Source organism: Capricornis sumatraensis, chromosome 20 (genome assembly GCF_032405125.1).
Source record: "Capricornis sumatraensis isolate serow.1 chromosome 20, serow.2, whole genome shotgun sequence".
NCBI classification, from domain to species: Eukaryota; Metazoa; Chordata; class Mammalia; order Artiodactyla; family Bovidae; genus Capricornis; species Capricornis sumatraensis.
In genome coordinates this window covers 66,126,459-66,147,695 of record NC_091088.1, presented here as the reverse complement: position 1 = coordinate 66,147,695, position 21,237 = coordinate 66,126,459, and the positions used below count along the sequence as shown (strand labels likewise).

General features: G+C 42.6%; 1 protein-coding gene across 1 annotated transcript; it reads left to right on the top strand.

Annotated features, from left to right (window-relative positions):
- Positions 1 to 391: 391 nt before the first annotated feature.
- On the top strand, positions 392 to 19,878 carry LOC138096929 (zinc finger protein 708-like). Its single transcript, XM_068993164.1, is given in 10 exon segments — positions 392 to 398; positions 2,171 to 2,244; positions 3,523 to 3,653; positions 9,450 to 9,498; positions 12,152 to 12,278; positions 14,569 to 14,664; positions 17,634 to 18,402; positions 18,404 to 18,735; positions 18,808 to 19,377; positions 19,709 to 19,878. Coding segments are annotated over 10 exon segments (2,325 nt in total).
- Positions 19,879 to 21,237: the final 1,359 nt, after the last annotated feature.

Sequence of the window (21,237 nt, the reverse complement as noted above, 5' to 3'; positions counted from 1 at the left end):
GTTCGATCCCTAGGTTACAAAGATCCCCTAGAGAAAGGAATGGCTCCCCATTCCAGTATTCTAGGAAGTTTATCCATTTAATGTCCATGTAGATTCATTTGTGGTGGTAGTTGTTTAGTCACTCAGTCATGTTCAACTCTTGCGAGTCCCATGAACTCTAGCCTGCCAGTCTCTTCTGTCCATGGACTTTCCCAGGCAAGAATACTTGAGTGGGTTGCCATTTCCTTCTCTAGGAGATCTTCTTGACTCAGGGATCAAACCTGCATCTCCTGCATTGCAGGTGGATTCTTTACCAACTGAGCCACAAGGGATGCTGGTAGATTCGGTAGTGATGACAAATGTCTCCTCTGGTAGGGAAAGATAAGTAGAGATGCTCTCCACGTGGGGAACCATGAGCTGTAAGGGAAAGCTCTGCACCTTATTCTCAGTGGTGCTGTGAAATGAAACGATCCATTAAAAAAAAAAATCTCTAAAATGAAAAGTCATTGGTCCCGGTTCATGCACACTGAATATATTGTACTGAATATTCAAAGTATTCACTTAAGTCATATAATATTATAAAATGAATGTGCTTCTTCTAATTTTATTAACATTACCTTTAAAGATGTGAGAAAATATTATATAACTCCCAAAATGGAGCAGGGAACAGACTGCAGCAAGATGACTCAAAAAACCTAGAAAGATACACACACTGAATAGACCAACAACTACACACTCATGTGTTAATTTTCTTCAATATCATTCATTTTATAACTCAGATCATTCTTTTGATAGTCTAAATATGCATTTAGAGCATCATTTTCAAAGTCTAAGTTTCTTCATTTGAATAGATTTAACCCATCATCCGCTGGTGCTCCTGGTCTATGTCCAAAGAAAGCTGTGATGGAAACATCTTCAGACTCCTGGTCTAAAAGATGCAGGCCCCCTACCTGCAGATAGGTGATCACAATGCAAATCATTTTGTGAAAACATGTGGCCCCAGACTTGGGAGGGAGTGAAAAGAGCTAAGGACTCGAGGTATCTTTGCAGAATTCTGAGACCAAAGCCTTCACAAAAACAAGGTCAGCAGGTAATTCCCACCAAGCACTCACTCCCACCTCCCCTCCTCCAAGGGCATGGCACCAGGTCCTGGAGGACTGCACCCATCCAAGAAAGAGCCCCTCCTCAGGGAGTCAGGCTGACCATCTGTGTGTCTAGAAGTTCCCACTTTACAGACTCTTTTCATGTCCCCACCTCAGACCTGCATATTCATAATCTTTCAGAGTGGGACTCTGACCTGGAGGGGTTTGTATTCACGGAAATGGTTCAGAAAGAATCTTTAACCAAGTGCTTTCCATCTGGTGTCCCATCAAGATCACGTGACCAGTGTTAAGCAATAACTTCACCAGTGCCTTCCCCACAGAGTTCTCTGTTGGTCCTGTGGAGCATCAGTGTGGTCTGTAGGATGTGCTCCAGGGGATTCCAAGGGGAGGCCCGGGTTAAGGACGTGGCTCCTGGTCCGTTTGTAAGAGCTGAAGCCAGGCTTCATTCTGAGGAGAGATTGGTCTAGCTGGATTTGGACCAGGGAAGTCAGTCAACTCACATCATCTGTGTGAGCAGAGGGTTAGGAGCTCTCTCTAAGGACAGAACAATCAAGAAATTAGTTCACAGGCTGGTCTCCAGGTTCAGTTCAGTTCAGTTCATTCGCTCAGTCGTGTCTGACTCTTTACGACCCCGTGAATCGCAGCACGCCAGGCCTCCCTGTCCATCACCAACTCCCGGAGTTCACTCAGATTCACATCCATCGAGTCGGTGATGCCATCCAGCCATCTCATCCTCTGTCGTCCCCTTCTCCTCCTGCCCCCAATCTTCTTGCAGTCCAAGGTACTCTCAAGAGTCTTCTCCAACACCACAGTTCAGAAGCATCAATTCTTCGGCGCTCAGCCTTCTTCACAGTCCAACTCTCACATCCGTCCATGACCACTGGAAAAAACCATAGCCTTGACTAGATGGACCTTAGTCGGCAAAGTAATGTCTCCAGGTAGGAAGTGATTGTTCCTGAATCTCTCCTGAGACAGAGGTCAGGAGAGGTCAGTCTTTTCAGCTTTTCAACATCCTCTGTCTGTAGGTGCATTAGTAGCAGGTTAAAGACCTGTATTGATGCCTTTGAAGGTATTTTCTCAATACGCAGGTGTGAGTTTGCTGCATAACATCCCCAGACAAGATGCAGAGCACGAGGAAGAAGAGGAAATGGCAGCTTCTCAGGTAAATGTCCTGTCCCAAGTCTGGGGCTGTGTCTGCTTTTCCTCAGGAAATGCCTGAGGTGAGAATCTGCAAACCTTTACTTCACTACTTTTAATTTTTCTGCCTGGGGTCTTTGCTATCAACTAATTTTTTTCCTTTTCTTCTTATAATAGTGAAGACCAGCTCTTTAGACTACTTCTCCCTTGTGTCCCAGAGCCTTTTCTCCGTTTTCTGCATCCGGCTTTCTATGGAGCACGATGAATTCTCTGCATGAATTAGTGACTTTCTGCTGGTGAAAATACTCCCTTGGTGAGAGATCAGGATGAGGAGACACTGGTATCTGAGATTGCCACTGGAATGTGGTTTGGTGTTGGGATCTTAGAGAAGTCAGAGAAATGCCCTGAGGAATTTACGTCTGGATGCAATTCAGGTGTTTAAAACAGGACTGAGAAAATACCCTTATAAATGGAATCAGCTCAGTGGTCCAGAATTTTTCAGAAAAGTTTTAGAAATAAAAAGATAACTAGGAGATCCTGTCCTCTGTAATGCTAACACTTCCTAGTTAAGTGAATTAGTAGGATACTAAACAGGGGAAGTATATGTGAAATGACATTGGCATAAAACTGACATTTTTTTGTTAAAGTTACAATTTCCTTATTTTTTCCAAAATACCCAGGCAGTGTATGTTCCGTGTGATCCATTTATACTATATCTGTTGTCCACTGGTTCTGGTGATTTCACTAAGATTATCAGGCTATGAAGATCGTATATTTTCCCTCTGTCTTTGAATATTGTTTTTGCTTTGGCTCAGTCTCTTCATTCTTTCTAGAGTTATTTCTCCACTTTTCTCCAGTAGCATATTGAACAACTATCGACCTGGGAAGTTCATCTTTCAATGTATATCTTTTTGCCTTTTCATAGTCTTCATGGAGTTCTCAAGGCACGAATACTGAAGTGGTTTGCCATTCCCTTCTCCAGTGAACCACGTTTTGTCAGAATTCTCCACCATGACCCATCCGTCTTGGGCAGCCCTACGTGACATGGTTCATAGTTGCACTGAGTTAGACAAGGCTGTGGTCCATGTGATTAGATTGGTTAGTTTTCTGTGACTGTGGTTTTCATTCTGTCTGCCCTCTGATGGAGAAGGATAAGAGGCTTATGGAAGCTTCCTGATGAGAGAGACTGACTGAGGGGAAAACTGGGTCTTGTTCTGAGGGGTGGGGCCATGCTCAGTAAATCTTTAATCCAACTTTCTGTAGATGGGCAGGGCTGTACTTCCTCCCTATTGTTTGACCTAAGACCAAAGATGGTGGAAGTAATGGACTTCCTTCCAAAGGTTCTGTGCAAGCACTGCTGCACTTAGTGCCCCCGACTCTGCAGCAGGCCACCACCACCCCACACTTTCGCTGGAGACTCCTGGACACTCACAGGCAAGTCTGGGTCAGTTTCTTGTGGGGTCACTGCTCCTTTCTCCTAGGTCCTGGTGCACACAAGGTCTTGTCTGTGTCCTCCAAGAGTCTGTTTCTTCAGTCCTGTGTAAGCTCTATAATCAAATCCCACTGGCCTCCAAAGTCAAGTTCCTTGGGAGTTTTCAGTCCCTTTGCCAGATCCCCAGGTTGGGAAATCTGTTGTGGGTCCTGAAACTTTCTTAACAATGTGAGAATTTCTTTGTTATAATTGTTCTGCAGTTTGTGGGTCATCTGCTTGGCTGCTCTATAGTGAGGTTAATGACGACTTCCTCCAAGAGGGCTTATGCCACAGGCTGCGTGGCCAGGTCTCCTGCACCCAGAGCCCCTGCCCCTGTGGAAGGCCACTGCTGACCCGTACCTCTGAGGGAGCACTCAAACACAGTTCTGGCTCAGTCTCTCTGGGGTCTCTGGGTCCTGGTGTGCAAAATGTTTTGTTTGAGCCCTCTGAGGGTCTCTGGCGGGCATGGAGTTTGATTCTAAATGTGATTTCACCCCTCCACCATCTTTCTGGGACTTCTCCTTTGCCCTTGGACGTGAGGTATCATTTTTTAGTGGGATCCAACATTCTCCTGTCAGAGGTCGTTCAGCAGTGAGTTGTAATTTTGGAGTTCTTGCAGAAGATGAGCACACGTCCTTGTACTCCACCATCTTAGGCTCATCCCTTTCCTTGGGTGAGGATAATTCCTTCCAGGATCTCTTATTTACCCTCAAGGTTTTGGTTTCTGCTTTTCTAGAATGCCTCCTGAAATCTTTTGCTTCCTACAAGAGTGTCACATATCTGCTTTCTAGGGGAAAATGGCATTTATGACATTTGACAGAAAGATTTTATTATGAGTCCTTATAATTCTAACCTTCTATCTTAATGTAACCTGTCTTCTTCATTCTTATTGTTGGTAAGTCGCTAGTTGTGTCCAACTCTTTGGGATCCCATGGAATACAGCAAGCCAGGCTTCCCTATCTTTGGTCAGCTCCCAGTGTGTGCTCAAACTCATGTTCATTGAGTCAATAATGCCACCAACCATGCCTTCTGCTGGTCCTTTTTCCTTTTGCCTTCACTCTTTCCCAGTGTAAACTACAAATTGGCACTTGCCAATAGCATTGCCAATGACTGAGCCACAAGGGCATTTGCTATCTGCCTCTATGGAGATTGAACCCCATGCTGCATAGCTGTTGCCCTTCAACAACCCCAGAGGGAGTTCCGGGTGGAGTGAGGCACTCTGTGCCCCAGGGAATCTGGTGGGACAGGTCTTTAGATAGTTGGATGTTTTCAGGAATAGATTTTATGATCTCAATCCTTGCATCTCCTCATGTATTCAGTTCAGTAGCTCAGTCATGTCTGACTCTTTGCGACCCCATGAATCGCAGCACCCCTCCCTGTCCATCACCAACTCCCGGAGTTCACTCAGACTCATGTCCATCGAGTCAGTGATGCCATCCAGCCATCTCATCCTGTCGTTCCCTTCTCCTCCTGCCCCCAATCCCTCCCAGCATCAGAGTCTTTTCCAATGAATCAACTCTTCGCATGAGGTGGCCAAAGTACTGGAGTTTCAGCTTTAGCATCATTCCCTCCAAAGAAATCCCAGGGCTTATCTCCTTCAGAATGACTGGTTGGATCTCCCTGCAGTTCAAGGAACTCTCAAGAGTCTTCTCCAATACGACAGTTCAAAAGCATCAATTCTTCGGCGCTCACTTTCTTCACAGTCCAACTCTCACATCCATACATGATCACTAGAAAAACCATAGCCTTGACTAGACGGACCTTTGCTGGCAAAGTAATGTCTCTGCTTTTCAACATGCTATCCAGGTTGGTCATATCTTTTCTTCCAAGGAGTAAGCGTCTTTTAATTTCATGGCTGCAGTCACCATCTGCAGTGATTTTGGAGCCCAAAAAAATAAACTCTGACACTGTTTCCACTGTTTCCCCATCTATTTCCCATGAAGTGATGGGACCAGATGCCATGACCTTTGTTTTCTGAATGTTGAGCTTTAAGCCAACTTTTTCACTCTCCTCTTTCACTTTCATCAAGAGGCATTTTAGTTCCTCTTCCCTTTCTGCCATAAGGCTGGTGTAATTTGCATGTCTGAGATTATTGACATTTCTCCCGGCAATCTTGATTCCAGCTTGTGCTTCTTCCAGCCCAGCGTTTCTCATGATGTACTCTGCATATAAGTTAAATAAGCAGGGTGACAGTATATAGGACTGACATACTCCTTTTCCTATTTGGAACCAGTCTGTTGTTTCATGTCCAGTTCTAACTGTTGCTCCCTGACCTGCCTATACGTTTCTCAAGAGGCAGGTCAGGTGCTCTGGTATTCCCATCTCTTTCAGAATTTTCCACAGATTATTGTGATCCACACAGTCAAAGGCTTTGGCATAGTCAATAAAGCAGAAACAGATGTGTTTCTGGAACTCTCTTGCTTTTTCCATGATCCAGAGGATGTTGTCAATTTGATCTCTGGTTCCTCTGCCTTTTCTAAAACCAGCTTGAACATCTGGAAGTTCACAGTTCTTGTATTGCCGAAGCCTGGCTTGGAGAATTTTGAGCATTACTTTACTAGCATGTGAGATCAGTGCAATTGTGCGGTAGTTTGAGCATTCTTTGGTGTTGCCTTTCTTTGGGATTGGAAGGAAAACTGACCTTTTCCAGTCCTGTGGCCACTGCTGAGTTTTCCAAATTTGCTGGCATATTGAATGCAGCACTTTCACAGCATCATCTTTCAGGATTTGAAATAGCTCAACTGGAATTCCATCACCTCCACTAGCTTTGTTCATAGTGATGCTTTCTAAGGCCTACTTGACTTCACATTCCAAGATGTCTGGCTCTAGGTGAGTGATCACACCATGGTGATTATCTTGGTCTTGAGGATATTTTTTGTACAGTCCTTCCGTGTATTCTTGCCATCTCTTCTTAATATCTTCTACTTCTGTTAGGTCCATACCATTTCTGTCCTTTATCGAGACTATCTTTGCATGAAATGTTCCCTTGGTATCTCTAATTTTCTTGAAGAGATCTCTAGTCTTTCCCATTCTGTTGTTTTCCTCTATTTCTTCGCAGTGATCACTGAGGAAGGCTTTCTTATCTCTTCTTGCTATTCTTTGGAACTCTGCATTCAGATGCTTATATCTCTCCTTTTCTCCTTTGCTTTTTGCTTCTCTTCTTTTCACAGCTATTTGTAAGGCCTCCTCAGACAGTCATTTTGCTTTTTTGCATTTCTTTTCCATGGGGATGGTCTTGACCCCTGTCTCCTGTACAGTGTCACAAACCTCATTCCATAGTTCATCAGGCACTCTGTCTATCAGATCTAGGCCCTTAAATCTATTTGTGACTTCCACTGTATAATCATAAGGGATTTGATTTAGGTCATACCTGAATGATCTAGTGGTTTCCCCTACTTTCTTCAATTTAAGTCTGAATTTGGCAATAAGGAGTTCATGATCTGAGCCACAATCAGTTCCTGGTCTTGTTTTTGTTGACTGTATAGAGCTTCTCCATCTTTGGCTGCAAAGAATATAATCAATCTGATTGTGGTGTTGACCATCTGGTGATGTCCACGTGTAGAGTCTTCTCTTGTGTTGTTGGAAGAGACTGTTTGCTATGACCAGTGCATTTTCTTGGCAAAACTCTACTAGTCTTTGCCCTGCTTCATTCCGTATTCCAAGGCCACATTTGCCTGTTACTGCAGGTGTTTCTTGACTTCCTACTTTTGCATTCTAGTCCCCTGTAATGAAAAGGACATCTTTTGGGGGTGTTAGTTCTAAAAGGTCTTGTAGGTATTCATAGAACCATTCAACTTCAGCTTCTTCAGCGTTACCAGTCAGGGCATAGACTTGGATTACTGTGATATTGAATGGTTTGCCTTGGAAAGGAACAGAGATCATTCTGTCATATTTGAGCTATTCAGAAACCATTGGCTATTTCCTACTCCCTAACTGCTGGGGGCAGGGGCGGGGGATGGGGGTGTATTATGAGAGGAGTCCAGCTGCCTGATCTACCATCTTTTGTGGTAAACAAGTAATTAGGATGTGAACAATCGAGGAAGCAGGATTTCTTCCAGGTATCTAGATGCATGTGAAAGAAATTATTTCAGTAAGCCTGGACACTTGCATCTTACCATACAGAAAAGATCACTAAATCTCTTCATGTGAGGGATCTTTTTCTTAATTATTGTAACCTTTAATAATCAGATTACCTGCCCCTTGCTGCAAACTCTCTGTCTCCTCCCCTGCCTCCTCAGAGTTAGCTGTCTCAAGATCACCTGACATACTCTCTCCTGGGCTCAAGACCTAACATTCCCACCAAATAAAACCTAATTCTCAACTTTGAGCTCGCAATTTTTTTTTTTTCAGCTGAGAGTTTTGTCACTTATTACTTAACACGATCGTTATTTCCTTTGTTGGTCATCAGATATGCATTTAGGGCATCGTTTTCACAGGCATTTGTCCATTCCCATACACACTTTTGGGCTTCTCAGGTAGCAATAGTGCTAAAGAATCCGCTGGCCAATGCAGGAGGCCCAAAAGACATGGGCTTGATCCCTGGGTCAGGAAGATCCCCTGGAGGAGGAAATGGCACCCCACGTCAGTATTCTTGCCTGGGAATTCGCATGGACAGAGAGACCTGCTGGACTACAATACAAGGGGTCACAAAGAGTCAGACATGACTAAGCTTCTAGGCACACACATTTTTAAGCCAGTGTTCACTGCTGCCCCTGGTTTGTTTTCAAAGAAAGCTGTGATGGAAATATCTTCAGGCTCCTTGTCTCTGAAGTTGGAGGTCCCTCACCTGCAGGTAGGTGGTCACAATGCAAATCATTTTGTCAAAAGCTGTGTCCCCCAGGCTGTAGAGAGGAGTGAAAACTAAGTACTCAAGGTATCATGGGGCTCTCCCGGTGGCGCTAGTGGTAAAGAACCCACCAGCCAATGGGTAGATGTAAGATATGCAGGTTCCATCCGCAGGTTGGGAGTATCCCCTAGAGGAGGGCATGGCAACCCACTCCAGTATTCTTGCCTGGAGATTCCCCATAGGCAGAGAAGCCAATGGGGCTACACTCCATGGATTCGCAGGGTTGGACAGGACTGAGCAACTTAGCCTGCAGCAGGCAAGGTATCTTTGGGAAGAATGCTGAGAGCAAAGGCTTCCAGCAACCCAAGGCCCCCAGGTGATTCCCACCAAGCAATCACTCCCCATCTGCCCTCCCTAAAGGGCACAGATACCAGGCCTTGGAGGGCTACACCCATCCTAGAAGAAGCCCCTCCCCAATCAGTCAGGCAGACATCCTTTGTTTCTAGAAGTTCCCGCCCTAAATCCTCCCTTCCTGAGGTCTCAGGAGTGATGAGTGTGAGGCTGCAGCTCTTGGCTCACGGACCTGGGTCTTCCTCTTACATTGTTTCAAAAACCGCTCACAGGCTGGGTCAGGTAACCCTGTAGTTCTGTCCGTTATCTCTCATGAATTGTACTGTGGCCTGCGCTTTGTAATGCAAAAAGAAAGGAGAACTAGCAGGGGTGGTCTGCAAAGAGAATGCAGGAAAGGTAAGCACCAGACACGGGATGTCATTAGCATGTCAGGTTTGTCTTGATTATCCACTACAGACCAGGAACCAAGGAAGTAAAAAAGGAGCTCGGAAAAAGGCAAAGAGAAACAAGAAAACTATTTTTTCTCAATCATTGCAGCACTTGCAGATTCAAGAGTTGTGTGGATGCCTTTAAAGTTATTTTCTTAACACCCAGATGTGAGTTTGTGATAAAATATCCCCAGAGGAGACGCAGAGCTGGAGGAAGAAGAGGAGGAAATGGCAGCTTCTCAGGTAAATGTCCTGTACCAGATCTGGGGCTGTGTCTGCTTTTCCTCCTGAAATGCCTGGACTGAAAACCTGCAAACCTTCAATTCTCTGCTTCTAATATTTCTACCTAGGGTGTTTGTTGCCAACTGCTTATTTTTTCCAGTTTTTCTTGTATTAAAAAAGACTGGCTCTTTGGACGGTTTCTTCCTTATGTCCCAGAGCCAGTTATCCAATGTATGTATCCTGGCTTTCTATAGAGCATGGTGAATTCTCAACATGAATTAGTCAGTTTCAATGTGGAACATATTCCCTTTGTGAAAGACCAACACGGGGAGGCACTGGTATAAGGGATTCCCAATGGAATGTTGTTCTGTGTTGGGATCCTAGGGAATTAGGGGAAATGCCATGATGAGTTTATATCTGGATGCAACTTCAGGTCTTTAGAACAGGAGCAAAAGGCAATGCCCTTGGAAATAGAATGAACTCAGTGGTCCAGAATTTTTCAAAATATTTTCAGAAATAAAAAAATGTAGTTGGGACTATCCTTTTCCTCTGTGTCGATAAGAAAGACTTACTAATTGTTAGGTAGGTAGAATAGGGAAAAGAAGTCCAAAATGGTGGTGGCTAAAAGACAAGGAAGAGAAAAGCCCGCGAAAATAGAACGAAAGAAGGTCCAAGGACTGGAGTGAGGACCTCAGGTAAAGCAAACCACACTCCTGGCTGGCCCAATTTACACAGGACAAGCCCAGGGAGAGAGAAACATACAAATAGAGGAGCCAAAGCTAGCTCTCTCCCCCACCCCCAGTTCCCACCCTCTGCGCGCTGGGGCGCTCTTCTCATGTCTTTGGATCCACACACCCTCATGCCACGAAGATGGATTTTCCTGCTATCTTCTAAATAAAATAGAGCTGTAACACTGAGCTGCAACACTGATTGGTCTAAGAGCTATAACATGGTGCGTTCGAGACCTGAGAGCTATAACACCGTCTATCCAAGACCTGAGAGCTGTGACACGCCAAGGGGGCTTTAATGTCCATCACTCCAAATCTTTCTTTGTTGTGACTAGACAAAGAACCAAGGAACATACACTCGCGTGACACTAATTAAATGTGGTATTAGACTACACAGGAGGTATATATGAAGTGAAATTTGCTTAAAACTAACATTTTTTAATGATAGATTCAAATCATGGTTTCCGTAATATTGCCAAAATACGCATACAGTGATAATGCATTCTTCCATGTACTTCTAACCCCATGACTCTGATGTTCACTGGTTTAGGTACTTCTGTGAGATTCCCATGTTATGGAGCTCATGTGTTTTCCTTTTGTCTTTAAATCAAGTGCCTTGGAAAGAAAAAGTGAGGGATGTGCCTAAACTATCACAGTTAATGGGGGAATCCCATACGCTCTTAGTTTCTCTTTGCTTTGGAAGATGACTTAATGTTTAGTAGAGATGCTGGGTTTTGGGAGTGGGAGTTTTTGTCACTCAAGCCCAGGTCTGATCATTTCCAGGTACACTCCGTGCTCACACCACAGTCTCATCACATCTTTTTATTTTTCAAAATATTTATAAGAATCTTATTAGTGCTAATCTATGTTCAACTGTATTAAAATTTGAACTATAGCTCTTTGCAAATGATATAGATTTTCAGGAAATTAAAAAATTCAGAACCAGAGCTCTACTTTATTTTACATAATTGTGTATGTCTGTATCCTAGTTTATGTAAAGAAATAAAAATAATATCATCCTCATGTATTTATGTACATTTTTAATAAGTTAAAATATTTTTATGTTATTGACATGACAACTTTTCTCTATTAACTATTAATAATAAGCATATAGTCCCATTATAGTATATGCCTGTGTCCATAAACATGTTAACATGATTTGATCGCTTTTTTTTTTTTTTTTTAAGATTTCCTGGAGAAGGGAATAGCTACCCACTCTAGTATTCTTGCCTGGAGAATCCTAAGGACAGAGGAGCTATCATTTCTGTTACACATTCAAGACTCTGTAAAAACTGTCAGAAAGATATACAGTATATACTAAATGGTTAAAATATTTCTTGGTGCCAAGGTTACTATCCTATAAGACCTGTAAAATCTGTGAAAGACTTAAAGTTCAGAATTAAGTATGAATTCTTCCCTACTATTCTACTTTGTTGCTGTTCAGAATGGTCATTCATGGAGCAGAATTTGCAACATTACTAGTTCAAATAACTTGGTAAAAATGGGACACATTTTCTTCACTCCAGAACTCTTGGATCAGAATCTGCTTTTTAAAAATGTTTCCTGTTTTTTGGCAGACAATTTATTCTGGGTCACATGAGTACAACATTCAAAAATAAATATGCCAGTGTTAATCTGATTACATTATAATTTCTCTTCCACATCAGAATAGGTTCTTATGAATCATATCCTCTTTTCTTGAGGTTAAAAATATGGTAGAAAATTTTACTACTGTGTGATACCAGAAACTACACTAAATCAAAATCAGTTCTCTGAAATTGCTGTTTTCATTTAGGGTCACGTTAGGAAGTCTTCACTTGGCCATATGACAGTCAGTCAGTCAGTTCAGTCATTCAGTCATCAGTTGCGTCTGACTCTTTGTGATCTCAGTTGTGTCTGATTCTTTGTGACCCCAAAGTACATGGCATCTGTACCTTGTATTTCAGGGGCATCTGATGTTCCAGGACGTGACCATAGATTTCACTCTAGAGGAGTGGGAATGCCTGCACCTCGGTCAGTGGGAACTGTACAGGGACGTTATGTTAGAGAACTATGGGAACCTGGCCTCCTTGGGTGAGGATAACTGCCTTCCAGAATCACTTGTCCACCACTGGGTTTGGTTTCTAGAATGTCTCCTGGAATTTTCTGCTTCCAACAATAGCTTCAGATCCCTGCTTTCTAGCAGGAAATGGATATTTGTGAGTTTAGAAAGAAAGCCTTCATGGTGATTCTGTATGATTCTAACCTTTTTCTTCCTTGATATAATCTGCCTCCTTCACTCAAGCATTCAGTTCAGTTCAGTTGCTCAGTGGTGTCTGACTCTTTGCAACCCCATGAATTGCAGCGAGCCAGGCCACCCTGTCTAAAACCAACTCCAGGAGTTCACTCAGACTCACGTTCATCGAGTCCCTGATGCCATCCAGCCATCTCATCCTCTGTCGTCCCCTTCTCCTCCTGCCCCCAATCCCTCCCAGCATCAGAGTCTTTCCCAATGAGTCAACTCTTCGCATGAGGTGGCTACAGTACTGGAGTTTCAGCTTTAGCATCATTCCTACCAAAGAAATCCCAGGGTTGATATCCTTCAGAATGGACTGGTTGGATCTCCTTGCAGTCCAAGGGACTCTCAAGAGTCTTCTCCAACACCACAGTTCAAAAGCATCAATTCTTCTTCTGTCCAACTCTCACATCCATACATGACCACAGGAAAAACCAGTGCCTTGACTAGATGGACCTTAATCGGCAAAGTAATGTCTCTGCTTTTGAATATGCTATCTAGGTTGGTCATAACTTTTCTTCCAAGGAGTAAGCGTCTTTTAATTTCATGGCTGCAGTCACCATCTGCAGTGATTTTGGAGCCCCCAAAAATAAAGTCTGATACTGTTTCTACTGTTTCCCCATCTATTTCCCATGAAGTGATGGGACCAGATGCCATGATCTTCGTGTTCTGAATGTTGAGCTTTAAGCCAACTTTTTCACTCTCCTCTTTCACTTTCATCAAGAGGCTTTTTAGCTCCTCTTCACTTTCTGCCTGAAGGGTGGTGTCATCTGCATATCTGAGGTTATTGATATTTCCCCCAGCAATCTTGATTCCAGCTTGTGTTTCTTCCAGTCCAGCGTTTCTCATGATGTACTCTGCATATAAGTTAAATAAGCAGAGTGACAATATACAGTCTTGATGTACTCCTTTTCCTATTTGGAACCAGTGTGTTGTTCCATGTCCAGTTCTAACTGTTGCTTCCTGACCTGCATACAGATTTCTCAAGAGGTCAGGTGGTCTGGTATTCCCATTTCTTGAAGAATTTTCCACAGTTGATTGTGATCCACACAGTCAAAGGCTTTGGCATAGTCAATAAAGCAGAAATAGATGTGTTTCTGGAACTCTCTTGCTTTCTCCATGATCCAGAGGATGTTGGCAATTTGATCTCTGGTTCCTCTGCCTTTTCTAAAACCAGCTTGAACATCAGGAATTTCACAGTTCACATATTGTTGAAGCCTGGCTTGGAGAATTTTGAGCATTACTTTACTAGCATGTGAGATGAGTGCAATTGTGCAGTAGTTTGATCATTCTTTGGCATTGCCTTTCTTTGGGATTGGAATGAAAACTGACCTTTTCCAGTCCTGTGGCCACTGCTGAGTTTTCCAAATTTACTGGCATATTGAGTGCAGCAGTTTCACAGCATCATCTTTCAGGATTTGAAACAGCTCAACTGAAATTCCATCACCTCCACTAGCTTTGTTCATAGTGATGCTTTCTAAGGCCCACTTGACTTCACATTCAAAGATGTCTGGCTCTAGATTAGGGATCACATCATCATGATTATCTGGGTCGTGGAGATCTTTTTTGTACAGTTGTTCCGTGTATTCTTGCCACCTCTTCTTAATATCTTCTGCTTCTGTTAGGTCCAGACCATTTCTGTCCTTTATTGAGCCCATCTTTGCATGAAATGTTCCCTTGGTATCTCTAATTTTCTTGAAGAGATCTCTAGTCTTTCCCATTCTGTTGTTTTCCTCTATTTCTTTGCATTGATCTCTGAAGAAGGCTTTCTTATCTCTTCTTGCTATTCTTGGTCACTCTAGCATAGTGGTGATTATATCAGTTCCATGGTATTAAATAGTGACACCTTCCTCTTAAAATCACATTTACACTACTTACTTTTGCCTTGTAGTACTTGACCAGAATCTCAGGATCTGATTTTTATGTATTTGTTAGTGTTGTAAGGGTGCTTTCAATAAAGTATTTGGGGAAATCATTCTCTAGGCTGTATTAACATTCACCCGTGTGTTCTCTTCTCACCCAAATACATATTGGATTGGAAAGTGATGAATCCCTGGCAAAACAAATATTCCTTTCTCTGATGAACAGGTCTTGTGGTCTCTAAGCCGGACCTGATCACCTCTTTGGAGCAAATGAAGAATCCCTGGGATGTAAGGAGAACAGACACAACAGCCACATACCCAGGTAGGTGTGAATGGATGGAGCTGATGACTCAGGTCCAAGGAGCAGTGAGGAAGTCATCCTTTCTCATGTGCCTTGGGAAGATGTGCTTCAATAGAAATGATTTTGAAGAACTCTGGGTTAATTTCTGTTGCTGTCATAGACGGACATTGCCTGGCTTATTCTGCCTCTCAATCATTCATGAATTCAGCTGCATGATTACTTTTCTCATTCACAGTGAGAATTCAAATTCTCTTCTTGGCTTGTGACAACTTGCATGAGTTGGCTGCTCTTTCATTTCTTGGGGTTCCTAGGAAAACTGTGTCCATTGATGAGTAAATATAGGACTTTTTTTTTTAAGTTTGTTTCTACCTCTAGACAGAAGTGTGTGAGTGGAGTTGCAAACAACTGCCAAAACTCTAGGAATCATGGGGACAGAATTTTTTTTCTGATTTGTAATTTCTAAAACGTTGGAAACTACAAATATGACCTTATAAATTTCAAACTCAAGTCATTTCAGTGTATAAAGCAAAACCTCTATAAAATAAGAGAATGCAAATCTCAGGGTTACTTCAATGTTTCACTTTTCTTTATGTGAACTCATTTTAAATATCTGAAGTGTTTTTGCTGCAATTCCTCAATGGTAAAATACTTTATTCAATTAACTCAAAGATTTTTAAACTAAAGTGGCATAATAGCTTAGAACATTTTCCACCATAGTTCTAACGGTTGTTTCAAACTATTAACATTTTAGATCATATAAAGAAGTCGTTTTAAGTCCTTTAAATCCTTGTTGGAGTGTAGCTGTTTTATAATGTTTTACTCTTGTACAGCAAAGAGAATAAAATATATGTATAAATAGCCACTCTTTTTTAGATTTCCTTCCATTTAGGTCTCCACAGGGCACTGAGTAGAGTTCTCTGTGTTCGCAACATATTTTTTTAAATTTCACTCCTTATTTAACTGCTTAAGACTTTATTAATTTATCTTCTTTGTTATCAGCTTCCCCAGACTTTATTAACTTACCTCATTTGTTATCAGCTTCCAGTGGCCCTGGGTTTCTAATTAGTTATATGTCAATATCGTTTATGATTTTTAGATACAAACATCTAATAGAATGTGTTCCAATGAGAGCAGAAGTGGTAAGAAGTGGATTAAAGAATTTTAAGGCACCTAATATTTCTGAAGGTGTTTGGTGTCTCCATTTGAGACGACTTAGGGCAAAAGGCAATCATTAGACTGCGTGTCCCCACTTCATTTAGCGGTTCTTGTAGCTTACTATTTCGCCCCTTCCTCTGCACCATACTCTCTGTCCTCTCATTTTATTACGTTTTCTGCATTTGTGGTCTCTACCCTGAAGGCTGCAGGATCCTAGTTCCTCTTGTTTCTTGTGCCTGCCCCTTAGGGGGGCCAGTTTGGTCTTGAGGTTTGTGCCTTTATCCCCTTTATGGGCACTTGATTGCTGTGACCTGAGCCTGCCCTGGATACTGAGGGGAGCTTCCCCTCTGCTCTGTGGCTGTCACTGCCCTGCCTATGGTGGGGTCTGCTCCCTGGTTGGTGGAACAGAGCCCCCAGATCTGTTTCTGTGATTCTGATCTGTGGTGGAGGCAGGTGGGATTGGAGCACACCCACTGGGAGAGAAGGCACTGAGGATTGCTCCTCTGGGGATGGTCACCTCGGGGAGTGTTCTGTGTGTCACCTTCGTGCCTTGTGCGAGCTCTCATGTCACCCTGTGTTGGCACTGCCCTTCCCCCCCACCCAACCATGGGTATGCTGGCACATGCCCCTGGGGTCTCTCAGATGTTTTCACCAGCATAGATCCTCTGAAGTCAGGGCCCAGGTCCCCGGTGCTGTGGTGCTGTGGGAGCAGCTCAGACTCCGGCCTGGCCACGCCCCCTTGTGTATGAGCCCACAGTTTACAGTTGCTAAAGTTGCTAAAGGGACACTTGCTGTGACTGGGGGAGCCCTCCTTATCCTTCAGATGTTCTGTAGGGGCTGAGTTGACAAAGCCGGTTGTGGGTGTAAAAGCATGGTGTGCAGCTGCGAGGAGAGACTTCAGCTTTTCTTCCTTAACCCTGGGGCTAGCTGTGCTTTCAGCTCCATCTGTGCGTGTGGCCCACCCGCAGGTGTCTGCTCCAGAGGCTGCCCCGGAGCACAGGAGCCTGCTGATGGTGGAGGAGGTGCATGCAGGGAGGCCGTGGCTGGGGCTCCATAGAGCCCACACGGGTGGTGGCCCTTCCTAGCGCCAGGAACGAGGCACCAACACGGGGGAGAGGGGCTGCAGTGGGCTTCTTCCCTTTGGGCATCACTCACCGATGGCACTCTGCGCTATGGTGGTTCCGGCTTCCTCCTCATGCATTCCCATCTGTAGAGCTCCTCCCTCACTCCCGTCCCCTCAGGATGTCTCCTCACAGCCAGCCGCAGTCCTCTGCCTCGGTCTGCTCTGCAGACCCCACATTCTAGCACCCAGCCCTTATCTGCAGTGGCGGACACCCTCTCAGGCTGGGTGGGCAGGGCTGGAGTCAGTACCCTGTGAAGAGGTCTCACTCTGTCCTGCTGCCACATGCTGGCTGCCATGTTCTCTTCCCACCGAGAATGAGGCTCCCCTCTGTCCCAACTGAGTTCACACCAGCCCCAGTGAGGGGCTTCCCCGGAGGTGGAGCCCTCTTCTGTCTTCAGATCCCCCAGGGGTGCAGGTCCCATCCCACTCCCTCTCCTCTTCCTTCTCCTTCTTCTTTCTTCGGTCCCGCCTGGCTCAGCAGGAATCTTTCTTGTCCTTTTAGGTGTTGTAGGTCCTCTGCTAGTGTTCAGAGGGGGCTCCGTGAGAACTGTTCCATTTGCAGATGTAATCTTGATGCATTTGTGGAGAGAGATGAACTCCACGTCTGCCTAATCCTCTGGCATGTTGATCCTCGTGTCCCTATTTTCTCTAAATCTTTAAGGATATTAACTGAGAATAGTACATAAGAAAACTTTTATTTGGTATCTTTCAGCTGTGTCTTCTCACAACACCCATGGTTTGCTGTCAAAGAATCCAAGGTTTGAAAATTTAATCCAAAAAGCAAACCTAGGACTATATGAAAGAGCTCATCTCGGAAATGAACATTTAACCAAAGGCTGGGGATATACAAGGGTATGTGAAAGACTGAGAGGATGTTTATTTGGATATAAAGAAATTGAGACCGTTTCACATAATGTGGACATGACTGCCAAAAGCAATGAGCAATGTGAGTCAAATTGGGGAAAACACCCATTTCAGTCATCAACATCTGCAGAGAAGTGTATCTTTGTAAGTGATGACTTACATCATTTTTTGAAACATACATGTTCTCTGAGGGGAAATGTAGAAAATCTGGAAGGTCATCCAGTCTCTACTCCAAATGCTCATTCAAACCACTCTGAACATAGACTTCAATTACACATACATTCAACCACGTCTGAAAAGGAGAGGTTTAAAAATGATGGGGGAAACTCACAATATAATCAATTTGAGGGATCTGTGAGCAACGGGTCATTATTCTTCCACCAACACACAGGTTTTCTCCATTCCAAAACGTGTAATGTTGATAATAACGGAAGAGACTTAATTCAGCCATCACTGTGTGATGCATATCATGATAGGGTTAATATGAAACAACTTTTCATGTGTAATAACACGAGTCAGGCCTTAAGTAGGAGCTCCAACCCCAATAGTTACCAGAGTATTTATGATGGAGCAAGAAACTCGTCATGCAATGAAACTGGATATAGCATTGAACAAGACTGATCTTATGAAACATCAGGCACCTCAACCTTCAGATAAGGATTCTAAAAGTAATAAATGTAGGAATATCTTTTATCAAACATCAGGTCTTCCACTACATAAGAGTACACATACGGGAGAGAAGACTTACAATTGTAGTGAATATGGTGATGTTTCTAATCAGTCTTCAGAACTTATTCAACAGCGAAGTATTCAGAATCCACAGAAAAACTGCAAGTGTAAGAAATGTGAGAAAGTCTTTACTAACGCACTCAATCTACATAGACATAGGAAAATTCATACAGGATGGAAAACTTTCAAATGTACAGAATGTGGCAAAGTGTTTAATCAGAGTTCAAAACTTGGTCAACATCGGCGAATCCAAATTGGCAAGAAGCCTTATAAATGAAAGGAATGTGGCAAAGACTTTTGCCAGCACTCAAGTCTTACTTACCATCAGAGAATTCATACTGGGGAGAAGCCTTATAAATGTAAGGATTATGGCAAAGCCTTTAGACAGTGCTCATGTCTTCATAAATATCAGGTAATTCATGCTGGAGAGAAACCTTATAAATGTAAAGAATGTGGAAAAGCTTTCAGTCAATATGCAACTCTTACTAAACACCAGCAAATTCATACTGGAGAGAAGCCTTATAAATGTAAAGAATGCGGAAAAGCCTTTAATCGGAAGGCACATCTTACTCAACACCAGCGAATTCATACTGGAGAAAAGCCTTATAAATGTAAAGATTGTGGCAAAGACTTTAGCCGGCTCTCAGTTCTTATATACCATCAGAGAGTTCATACTGGAGAGAAGCCTTTTAAATGAAAGGAATGTGGCAAAGACTTTAGCCAGCACTCAAATCTTACTTACCATATGAGAAATCACACTGGAGAGAAACCTTATAAATGTAAAGAATGCGGAAAAGCCTTTAATCAGAAGTCACAACTTACTCAACACCAGCGAATTCATACTGGAGAAGAGCCTTACAAATGTAGACTGTGGCGAAGACTTTAGCCGGCTTTCAGATCTTATATACCATCAGAGAGTTCATACTGGAGAGAAGCCTTTTAAATGTAAGGAATGTGGCAAAGACTTTAGCCAGTACTCAAGTCTTATTTACCATCAGAGAGTTCATACTGGAGAGAAGCCTTATAAATGTAAGGATTGTGGCAAAGGCTTTATTCAACTCACAGGTCTTACTTGCCATCAGAGAATTCACACTGGAGAGAAACCTTATAAATATAAAGAATGTGGAAAAGACTTTAGTCAATGCTCCACTCTTACTCACCAGCGAATTCATACTGGAGAGAAGCCTTTTTAACGTAAAGATTGTGGCAAAGACTTTAGCCAGCGCACAGGTCTTACTTGCCATCAGAGAATTCACACTGGAGAGAAACCTTATAAATGTAAAGAACGTGGAAAAGCTTTCGGTCACTATTCAAATCTTACTAAACACCAGCGAATTCATACTGAAGAGAAGCCTTATAAATAAGGATTGTGACAAAGACTTTACCCAGCACATTGGTCTTACTTACCATCAGATAATTCATACTGGAGGAAATCTCATAAACGTAAGGAAACCTGCAAAGGCTTTAATCAGAGCTCTCACCTCACTGGACATCAGAGAGCATGTCCTGGAGAGAAACCCTAATAATGAAATAAGTGATGGAAGAGGTTTGTCCTAAACATACAGTTCAGGAAACCCAAGACTTTTAAAAGAAAGATATGGAATGATGTAAAGAAAATATAGAAAACTATAAAAAATCAAATCTAAATATCAGGAAATACATACTGCAAAGCATTTCATAAATCCTGTTTTCTGAAGTTCCTCTTAGGAAGAAATATTGTAGATAATCATTCATAATTAAAATAAATAGAAAATTGGTGCGTTAGTATGGATCACAAGATGAAGAGCTGATGTTTAGCAATGTACAGTTACTAGATATGTATGTTTGTTTACATTGACATGATTTGTGATTATATGAAAACCAAAATGAATGTAATTCAATTCTCAAATTACTCCATGCTACGCTTCATTTCTAGTGCGCATGCACTTATGTTTTTGATGGTTGCTACCTCAAAGATGAGAGAAGCCCTTCTATCTAGAAAAAAAACATTTATATTTTTCTCCATTATAAGATTAAGGACACAATAATGTAACATGTACAGTGAACATCTAAATGGTGGTGTTTGTCATTCATGTCGCACATCCCTATAAGTCACCATGATGTAAATGTGCAGGGAATAATTCCACATATTAAAGTAAGATGTACATTTTCAATAGTTACGTCACTTGCTTTTAAAGTAAAATACAATGACAATTCCCTGGTGGCTCAGAGGTTAAAGCATCTGCCTGTAATGCAGGTGATGGGTTCGATTCCTGGGTCGGGAAGATCCCCTGGAGAAGGAAATGGCAACCCACTCCAGTATTCTTGCCTGGAGAACCCCATGGACACAGGAGCCTGGTGGGCTACAGTCCACAGGGTTGCAAAGATTCAGACACGACTGAGCGACTTCACTTTCACTTTCACAATGACAGTTCACTAAAATCTTAATGTATTTTATAGTATCAACAGAAGTCATGAATATCAGTTGACATGTTTCAATTAAAAACATCTCTGATACCCTAGAAATGTACAGAAAACCCTTCCCAGAAAAGTCATGTATTTAGTATATGTCTTGTTTCTTAAATGATTAGCCTCCCTTTTATAACCATAGAAATCACAGATCTCAGATCATTGTATCAGAGGAATGAATATCATTGTTTATGCTTATAATCTGTATTTTAATCAAAGTTACATAGTGGAGTATAAAAGGTTTTATTCTGTGTGTGATAATCATACATGTTAAT